The sequence below is a fragment of the Colobus angolensis genome, unplaced genomic scaffold (assembly GCF_000951035.1).
Source record: "Colobus angolensis palliatus isolate OR3802 unplaced genomic scaffold, Cang.pa_1.0 Scaffold18, whole genome shotgun sequence".
In the NCBI taxonomy this organism is placed as follows: Eukaryota; Metazoa; Chordata; class Mammalia; order Primates; family Cercopithecidae; genus Colobus; species Colobus angolensis.
Genome location: NW_012114932.1, coordinates 2,365,681 through 2,374,313, shown reverse-complemented (window position 1 = coordinate 2,374,313; position 8,633 = coordinate 2,365,681). Strand labels below are relative to the sequence as shown.

The 8,633-nt window shown below is 58.6% G+C and overlaps 1 protein-coding gene across 2 annotated transcripts in view; it reads left to right on the top strand.

Moving 5' to 3' along the window:
• RNF123 (ring finger protein 123) overlaps positions 1–8,633 on the top strand; it is a 34,421-nt gene that overhangs the window by 7,711 nt on the left and 18,077 nt on the right. For both annotated transcript variants that reach the window (XM_011939074.1, XM_011939075.1), the window contains exons 4-21: positions 318–397; positions 538–632; positions 1,060–1,114; positions 1,227–1,312; positions 1,615–1,701; positions 1,929–1,996; positions 2,154–2,279; positions 2,624–2,738; positions 2,825–2,929; positions 3,384–3,509; positions 3,629–3,721; positions 3,793–3,866; positions 5,290–5,407; positions 5,608–5,707; positions 5,882–5,943; positions 6,132–6,203; positions 6,431–6,551; positions 7,525–7,626. In XM_011939074.1, the coding sequence (XP_011794464.1) occupies positions 318–397; positions 538–632; positions 1,060–1,114; positions 1,227–1,312; positions 1,615–1,701; positions 1,929–1,996; positions 2,154–2,279; positions 2,624–2,738; positions 2,825–2,929; positions 3,384–3,509; positions 3,629–3,721; positions 3,793–3,866; positions 5,290–5,407; positions 5,608–5,707; positions 5,882–5,943; positions 6,132–6,203; positions 6,431–6,551; positions 7,525–7,626 (1,685 nt within the window). The remainder of the gene's footprint in view (positions 1–317; positions 398–537; positions 633–1,059; positions 1,115–1,226; positions 1,313–1,614; positions 1,702–1,928; positions 1,997–2,153; positions 2,280–2,623; positions 2,739–2,824; positions 2,930–3,383; positions 3,510–3,628; positions 3,722–3,792; positions 3,867–5,289; positions 5,408–5,607; positions 5,708–5,881; positions 5,944–6,131; positions 6,204–6,430; positions 6,552–7,524; positions 7,627–8,633) is intronic.

Genomic DNA, 8,633 nt, shown 5'->3' with positions numbered 1-8,633 from the left:
AGGGATGGGGTTTTACCATGTGGCCAGGCTGGTCTTGAACTCCTGACCTCAGGTGATCAGCCTGCCTTGGCCTCCCAAAGTGCTAGGATTACAGGCGTGGTCCACCACGCCCAGCCTGGACTGATTATACTTTTGAATTTAGTGGAGAATTCAGCCTTCTGACCTCCTTCCTGCGTGCCAGAGTCTAGGACTAGGCACAGCCCTTTTTCTGGAGTCTAGGCAGCCACACTGTGAGCTCAGGGGAAAGGATGGGATTTAGTGTCATCTGGCTGATTTCAAGGACTTGTGGACCCCTGGCAGCTTCTCACTCTCCCCAGGAAACCCCTGAACTTCCAGAACCTGCCAGAACATTTGGACCAGTTGCTACAGGTGGACAATGAAGAGGAGGAAAGCCAGGGTATGTGGCCGCCTCTGTAGTGGGGTTGGGAGCTGCAGAGCTGAGACCTAGGGGACCTGGAGACATCTGGTGAGCTCAGGACACCCTATGCATCCTGTCAAATGTTCTTCCCTGCCTGACCCCACCTCTCCCCTTTTCAGGACAAGTTGAAGGGCGGCTTGGCCCATCCACTGTGGTCCTGGACCACACAGGTGGCTTTGAGGGGCTTCTCCTGGTGGATGATGACCTGCTGGGGGTGAGTGAGGGTGAGGTTTGGAGACCCAGGTCCATCCCCTTCTGACATAGCCCCAAGCTCCTCCTGATGTGGCCCTAGTCTCTCTACTCATCTTGATGGGGCTGCAGCCAAAACTTGCCTGCCATGGCCCCAGACCATTGTGTTCTCAGTCCTCAAACTCTCCCACCAAAGCCCTGAAACAGTCTTGATGTGGCCTCAGCCCCCAGCCCTTCCCAGCACAGCCTTGAGTCCCTCTCTCATCCTGCCCTGGCCCAGGATCCCTCCTGATACAAGCCTACCCCCTCCCACCATCCTCAGGCACAGTGCAGTGTTGGCCACCACAGGCAAATACCACCAGGGCTGGCTCAGTTGGGGATGGGGTCTTTTTCCCCTGGGGAGATGCTCTGTGTGCCTGGGAGCAGGCCCACCACCCCTCTTCTTCACCTAGGTGATTGGACACAGCAACTTTGGCACCATCCGCTCTACCACATGCGTGTACAAAGGTGAGACCTTACCCTGCTGTGGCCTAGGTAGTTGGGAGAAAGTTTAAGGGCCCAAGCATGAGGCAAGAGGCAGTCTTTGTCCACCTCATGGCCCTAACTCAGCTCTTTCCAGGGAAATGGGTCTACGAGGTCCTCATCTCCTCCCAGGGGCTCATGCAGATCGGCTGGTGCACCATCAGCTGCCGCTTCAACCAGGAGGTACAAGTTGGGGAGGGGACCCCTCCCTGGGCCCAGGGAGAGCTTCTCCTGCCGCAGGCCTCATCAGGTCTCTGGATCCCCTCAGAACTGCCCAGGACCCTAACCAACCTGGACTACCCTCTGGAGAAGAAACATGTCCAACCCCATCCCAGGCACCCTAGTTCAGAGAACACCTCTTACTCTTTCCCTCAGATCATCTGTTCCCTTCTCTAGAGCCATATGCGTCCAAGGCTGGTGATTGGTGGGCTCTAGCCCAGCCCCTACCTGCCTCACCAGGGACCTCACAGGCATTTCCTCCCTAGGAGGGGGTTGGAGATACACACAACTCCTATGCCTATGATGGCAACCGCGTGCGCAAGTGGAACGTGACCACGACGAATTATGGCAAGGTGAGAGCCAAGCGCCTGTGGGTCATCCTCCCCATGACTGTCACTACAGCTTATTTGGAGCCACTGGGCAGCCATAAGGACTATAGGGCACCAGGGAAGGGTCAGGGACCCAGGTCCTTTGTCCTTGTGGCCAGTCTCCCCTGGGTGGTTCTGGAAACGCAGCTGGGGTTCAGAGCCAGCAGGCTGCTGGGCTTCTGTGCATCTGATGAGGCCTCCTCTCATGGCAGGCGTGGGCAGCGGGGGACATCGTGAGCTGCCTGATCGACCTGGATGATGGCACTCTGTCCTTTTGCCTGTGAGTTTCCTATCTCTATGCCCAGGCCTGGTCCCTGGGGCCTCCCAAGACTGCCCCCAGTTTCCTGGGCCCTGTAAGGGGCCAGGCTGAGTTTGATAGCCTGAGGGTGGGCAGCCACATCCTTAGCACTGCCTCACAGACCCACCCTTCTCCCCAGGAATGGTGTATCACTGGGCACTGCCTTTGAGAACCTGTCCAGGGGCCTGGGCATGGCCTACTTCCCAGCCATCAGCCTCTCTTTCAAGGAGTCCGTGGCCTTCAACTTTGGCAGCCGTCCTCTGCGATATCATTTTGTGAAGATGGCTGTGGGCTGCTCAGAAGCTCTTCGGGAAGCTGGGATGAGGGCAGGGATGCCATGGGCTGGTGGCAGGCCCTGGCTGCTGCAGAGTTAGTGGGGGGCCATGTTGTCGAAGACAACTTTCCTTGCAGTAGCCTGGTTGGTTGGGTGCCCTTGTCTCCATTGAACAGATGAGGAATGTGAAGCGTCCTCCCTAGGGAGAATAAGTGGGCAAGTTGTGATGCAAACCACCCCTGCCTTAGAGCCCAGGCCCCTGGGGGGGTGGGCAGTGGAGAGGGAGTGGGCATGTCTGAGCCACAGATAAGGCGTTGCTGGCTTAACTCTGGCACCTACCCAGTGGCGGGCTACCGGCCCCTGCAGGACCCACCGAGTGCTGACCTGGTGCGGGCACAGAGGTTGCTGGGCTGCTTCCGGGCAGTGCTGAGTGTGGAGCTGGATCCTGTGGTGAGCTGGGGTCTGAGCCTGGCAGGCTGGGGGACCTCCACAGCCTCCTGCCCCTCACACTTGTCCCTCCTCCCCCCTCCACACAGGAGGGACGGCTGTTGGACAAGGAGAGCTCCAAGTGGCGGTTGCAGGGCCAGCCCACCGTCCTCCTCACACTGGCCCACATCTTCCATCGCTTCGCACCGCTCCTGGTGAGCAGCATTGGGAGGGGAGGAGACAGGCCATGCTAGACACGCCCATGGTAGATGTGCCCTCACTTGGGGCTGCGGTGCTGAGGTGCCCGAGGTCCCGTAGCATTACCTGGTGGGGGCCCCATGTGACCAGGGCCCTCAGACCTCAAAGTCAGTCCTCCAGGGAAACGGGGACGTTGCCAACCAAGGGCATCAGGGGATGTCCTGGAAGGAAGACCGAAGGATAATAACATCACAGGCCAAGGAAACTGCATGTGCCAAGCTTTAGAGGGGCCACGGGACAATGGCCCTCTTGTCCCTCAGTCAGACCCTGGAAGGGCTCACCTATGTTTGGTGTTGCTCAAGTGGCTCAAGACTCTGTGCCTGAGGCTTCTGCCTCGGCCATGTGCCAGGGCAGGGGTGCCTTGACCAGAGTGGAAAGCTGCTGCCTCACCAGTGCCTGGCCTTGGTGCAGCGCAAGGTGTACCTGGTGGAGGCTGTGCTCATGAACTTCCTGCTGGGCATCGTGGAGAAGGGCACACCCGCACAGGCACAGTCCGTGGTGCACCAGGTCCTGGACCTCTTGTGGCTCTTCATGGAGGTGAGGCTCCTGACCTCAGGCCTCAGGCCTGGCAGTCAATCTTCACTGGGGTCGGGAAAATACAGGGAGAATCTTGGAAAAGGCCCCAGTCATGGCTGCCTTGGCATCTGTTCCCCCAGGACTACGAGGTACAAGATTGCCTCAAGCAGTTGATGATGTCCCTGCTTCGGCTGTACCGGTTCTCACCCATCGTCCCAGACCTGGGCCTACAGGTGGGAGCCCCTGCCCCTGCCCTGATTCCCCTGGGACTCGCCTGTCCACTCTGAACACCCCCTCTCCACAGATCCATTACCTGCGGCTCACTATCGCCATCCTGAGGCATGAGAAGTCCCGCAAGTTTCTGCTTAGCAACGTTCTGTATCCTTTCCTTGCTGCCAGGCAGGCCAGACTTGGGGTGCCCTCTGGATTCAGCAGAGGCCAGGAAGGGGAGGATCAGGAGGACCAGAGGTCCCCTGGGAGGATCAGGAGGACCAGAGCTGCCCAACATGTGGCACTTTCTCTACAGAGCAAGGACGAGAGAGCAAAGGACTGAGCCTGGCCGGCCAGCCTAGCCAGGGGGTTTCGAATGACTGCAGACTCGGGCTATGTGGAGGTGTGGGAGGGGCCACAGGGTCTGCCCTCTTCAGCCATAGCCCAGCACTTTTGTTCATGTTCCACACTGGGGATTCCTGCAAGATCTTTTTTTTTTTTTTTTTTTTTTTTCTTTTGAGTCTCGCTCTGTCCCCCTGGCTGGAGTGCAGTGGCACTATCTCGGCTCACTGCAAGCTCCACCTCCCGGGATCATGCCATTCTCCTGCCTCAGCCTCCTGAGTAGCTGGGACTACAGGCGCCCACCACCACGCCCAGCTAATTTTTTGTATTTTTAATAGAGACAGTGTTTCACCGTGGTCTTGATCTGACCTTGTGATCTGCCCGCCTCCCAAAGTGCTGGGATTACAGGCGTGAGCCACCGTGCCTGGCCTATTTTTTTTGACAGTCCTGAAGTACACCATGTTGAACCGATTATACTTTTTTTTTTTTGGAGACAGAGTCTCACTCTTGTTGCCCGGGCTGGAGTGCAATGACATGATCTCGGCTCACTACAACCTCTGCCCCACCAAGGTTCAAGTGATTCTCCTGCCTCTGCCTCCCAAGTAGCTGGGATTATATGTACGCACCACCACACCCAGCTAATTTTTGTATTTTAGTAGGGATGGGGTTTTACCATGTGGCCAGGCTGGTCTTGAACTCCTGACCTCAGGTGATCCGTCTGCCTTGGCCTCCCAAAGTGCTGGGATTACAGGCTTGAGCCACTGCGCCCGGCCTTCTGCAAGATCTTTAAGGAGGCAGCTCTTCCTGCTTCCCAGAATTGTTGAGATCTGCCTGAGTGAGTGAGAGAGCATAGCTTTGAGCCCCTGACTGGGAAGCCTGAGCTCATAGCCGTTTTCTTGGTCTGGGGTCTTCCAGCCTCCAGGGGGCAGATACAAAGCTGGAAGACACAGAGGTCAGAGTTGGGGCCTGAGAAAAGGCCCCCAGGCCCTCTCTGCAGCTTGTCCGACAGTCATGTGTTCCTGTGACAAGCCCTTATTGTGCACCTGCTTTGTACTGGACCTGGTGGGCTTAACCGCCACAGCTTTTTGTCAGGGAGCATGCCCTGGGGGTCAGACACATAGCAGCAGCGTGCCCCTGTGGTGGTGGGAGAGCTGCGGTAGGCACATCCAGGGATGGACTCCCAGGGAGGACTCTTGAGGGTGTGCAGAGTGCCCTTGGGCAAGCAGAGCCTTGCCTTGACACCCGCCAGCTTCGACGTGCTCCGCTCCGTCGTCTTCTTTTACATCAAGAGCCCCCTGCGTGTGGAGGAGGCCGGCCTGCAGGAGCTCATTCCCACCACCTGGTGGCCCCACCGCTCCAGTAGGGAGGTGGGTGCACCCCAAGTGGGATGAGCAGAGGTCATGGTGAGGGCTGGCCTGGGCACCTGGCCACCAGGCACCTAGCATGAGACCTTTTCACTGGCCCTGGTCCCTGGAGCCCTGGGGATGGGGTGTGGGTGTTCTGAGTGAACGAGGCCTGGCTAGGTCCCGGGTGACCCTGCTGTCTTCCACCCGCTACCCCTGCCTAGGGCAAAGAGAGTATGGAGATGAAGGAGGAGACTGCAGAGGAGCGGCTGCGGCGGCGAGCCTACGAACGGGGCTGCCAGCGGCTCAGGAAGCGCATCGAAGGTCGGCCTGCTTTGGGCACAGGGTAGGGTGGGAGGTGTGTGTATGTACGTGAGGGCGCTTGGAGGTGCCCAGGTCTAGGTGGGACTCGGAGAACCCTGGTGGTGGAGCCCTGGCCCAAACCTGCTCCCCATCCACCCATGAGCCTGAGGGTCATGTTCCTCATTTTACCTCCAGTGGTGGAAGAACTACAGGTCCAAATCCTGAAGCTGCTGCTGGACAATAAAGATGACAATGGGGTGAGCGACTCCCAGAGCCCTGGGTGGGGCCCTGTAGGGGGGGATGCTGCACTGGACCTTAAGACCCAGAGGGTGGGGACTGGCTTTGGTTCCCATGGCAGGGGCTGGGGGAAGGTGCATCACTGAGCCAGCCCAGTCTGGGCCTGCATTCTCAGCTCAGCACAGCCTCACTTTTCCCTCCCTCAAAGGGCGAAGCTTCTAGATACATCTTCCTGACCAAGTTTCGCAAGTTTCTGCAGGAGAACGCCAGTGGCCGGGGGGTAGGTGTCCTCCAGGCCAGCCCACTGTGGACCCCTGGCTGCACTACACAGGCCACGCCCTCAGCACCTGGTGCCTCTCGGACTGCCTTGTCCCTGCCTCGCCCCAAGCTTTTCTCTGCTGCTTTTCCCTCCCTGCTAAACCCTTGACCCTCGGGCAGGACCTTGGATGGGGAATGAGCGAGGCTCTGGACTGGTACTAATGCATGTTTCATGCCTGGTGCCCACAGAACATGCCCATGCTCTGCCCCCCTGAGTATATGGTCTGCTTCTTACACCGGTTGATCTCTGCCCTGCGCTACTATTGGGATGAATACAAGGCTTCCAATCCCCATGCTTCCTTCAGTGAGGGTGAGTGGCACTGGGGCCCCAGGTCAGTGAGGCTAGACAGAGCCAGGCGTAAGGTAGCCCCTAATGTTAGTGCTGAGCTGAGGCTGGGGGCTATGGGGAGCTGTCCCCAGCATCCTGCCTGGTTGAGTCCTACCCAGCCACAGGGGGCTTCTCCACTGGGGCAGCAAGAGCCCTGTACCGCAGGCCTGCCGATCCCATGTTAGCTCTGACTGTCCCACGGGCTCTTACCGTTATGGGCTCTTTATTTTTATTATTTTTTTTTTTGAGATGGAGTCTCGCTCTGTCACCCAGGCTGGAGTGCTGTGGCCGGATCTCAGCTCGCTGCAAGCTCCGCCTCCCGGGTTCACGCCATTCTCCTGCCTCAGCCTCCCAAGTAGCTGGGACTACAGGCGCCCGCCACCTCGCCCGGCTAGTTTTTTGTAGTTTTTAGTAGAGACGGGGTTTCACCGTGTTCGCCAGGATGGTCTCGATCTCCTGACCTCGTGATCTGCCCGTCTCGGCCTCCCAAAGTGCTGGGATTACAGGCTTGAGCCACCGCGCCCGGCCCCGTTATGGGCTCTTTTCTTTGGTCCTCGCCCCCCATTTCTCTGTGTATCCTTTATAGGGCTGCCTTGGGTGGGTGCTGGGGGGGCCCTGTGTTTGAGTCCCCAAGGGTCAGTGGGAGCCTTACCTGCCCTGGATTGGGGGATATCCCACGGGGCTAAGACTGGGCCTCTCTGCTTCTCCCAAGTGAACAGCTGCCACGAGTACCCCCATGACCCCAAGTTATGCAGCTGCTGGCTCTGACCTGAAATGGCAGGGGTGGGGAGGAGGTAGGGGAGGTCTGGGCTCTGGTTCCTCTGTCTGCCTGGGTGGGTGGGTGGCCAAGCCCAGAATTCCCAGGCTGTGCTAGGCCAGATTGGCGGGGAGGGCTGTGGGGAGGGTCTTCCTGCTGGGCACTGACCACTGGTCTGGCCTCCTCAACTCCTCGCAGAGGCCTACATCCCTCCCCAGGTCTTCTATAATGGCAAGGTGGACTACTTTGACCTGCAGCGTCTGGGGGGCCTCCTCTCGCACCTGCGGAAGACCCTCAAAGGTGTGTGCAGTCCTGTGGGTTGAGAACAGGTCTGGGGCCAGGTGGGGGACTGTCCCTGAGCCTGCTCAGCTGTGGATGCTGAGCCATCCTATGGCCACCAGAGGGTGCCCGAGTCTCTCCACCCACTCAGGCTGGGAGATACTGATCCATCTGCCCCACATCTGGGCAGCTTCTCTTTCCCTCCAGCACCCATGCCATAGGGGTCAGGTGTGCCTGGCAGGGGACCAGGGATCTTGGTGAGGTGTGGTTGGGGTGTGCAGGTGCTGCTGGAGCTGCCTTCAGGGATGAGCACAAGCTGCTCTGGTGCAGGGCTGAGGGCACAGCGAGAGCAAGGCCCTGAGCCAGGCATGAGAGTGTGTCTGTGCTGTCAGAACCTCTCTGGCTGCCGCAGTGTGGACACCGGAGTGTAGGGGCTGAGAGACAGGGAGGTCAGGTGTCCACACACAGGAGATAAGGGCCTGCCCCAGGGAGGTAGGAGAGGGCACAGGTGGAGGAGAGGAGTCAGGATGACCCCAGGCTTCCTGCCAGAGGTTGTGTGGATGGGGCTCCATCAGGGAGAGCGGCTGCAGGAGGTGGTGGAGATGAGAAATTCTGTGTTGGACACAGCACGTTTAGCGGGGAGCAAGGCCTGGGCTGGAGGCAGCAAAGGCAGGGTCAGTTGTCAGCATGGAGGTGGGGATGAGCCTGGGATGAGGCTTGGCTCCCACTGGGAGTGCCCAGAATGAAGCAGCCCTGGCATCTCCTTTTGTTTATTGAGTAGTCAGAGTAGGGGAGGCCCTGGAGAACAGGAGGTCCTGGGAAACAAAACCGGGGACTGGCAGGAAGGGCATGATGGGCTTACATCTATGTAGAATAAAGAAAGTCAATTTGGGCTGGGCGCAGTGACTCACGCCTGTAATCCCAGCACTTTGGGAGGCCGAGGCGGGCAGGTCACGAGGTCAGGAGATCGAGAACATCCTGGCTAACATGGTGAAACCCTGTCTCTAATTAAAAGAAAATACAAAAAA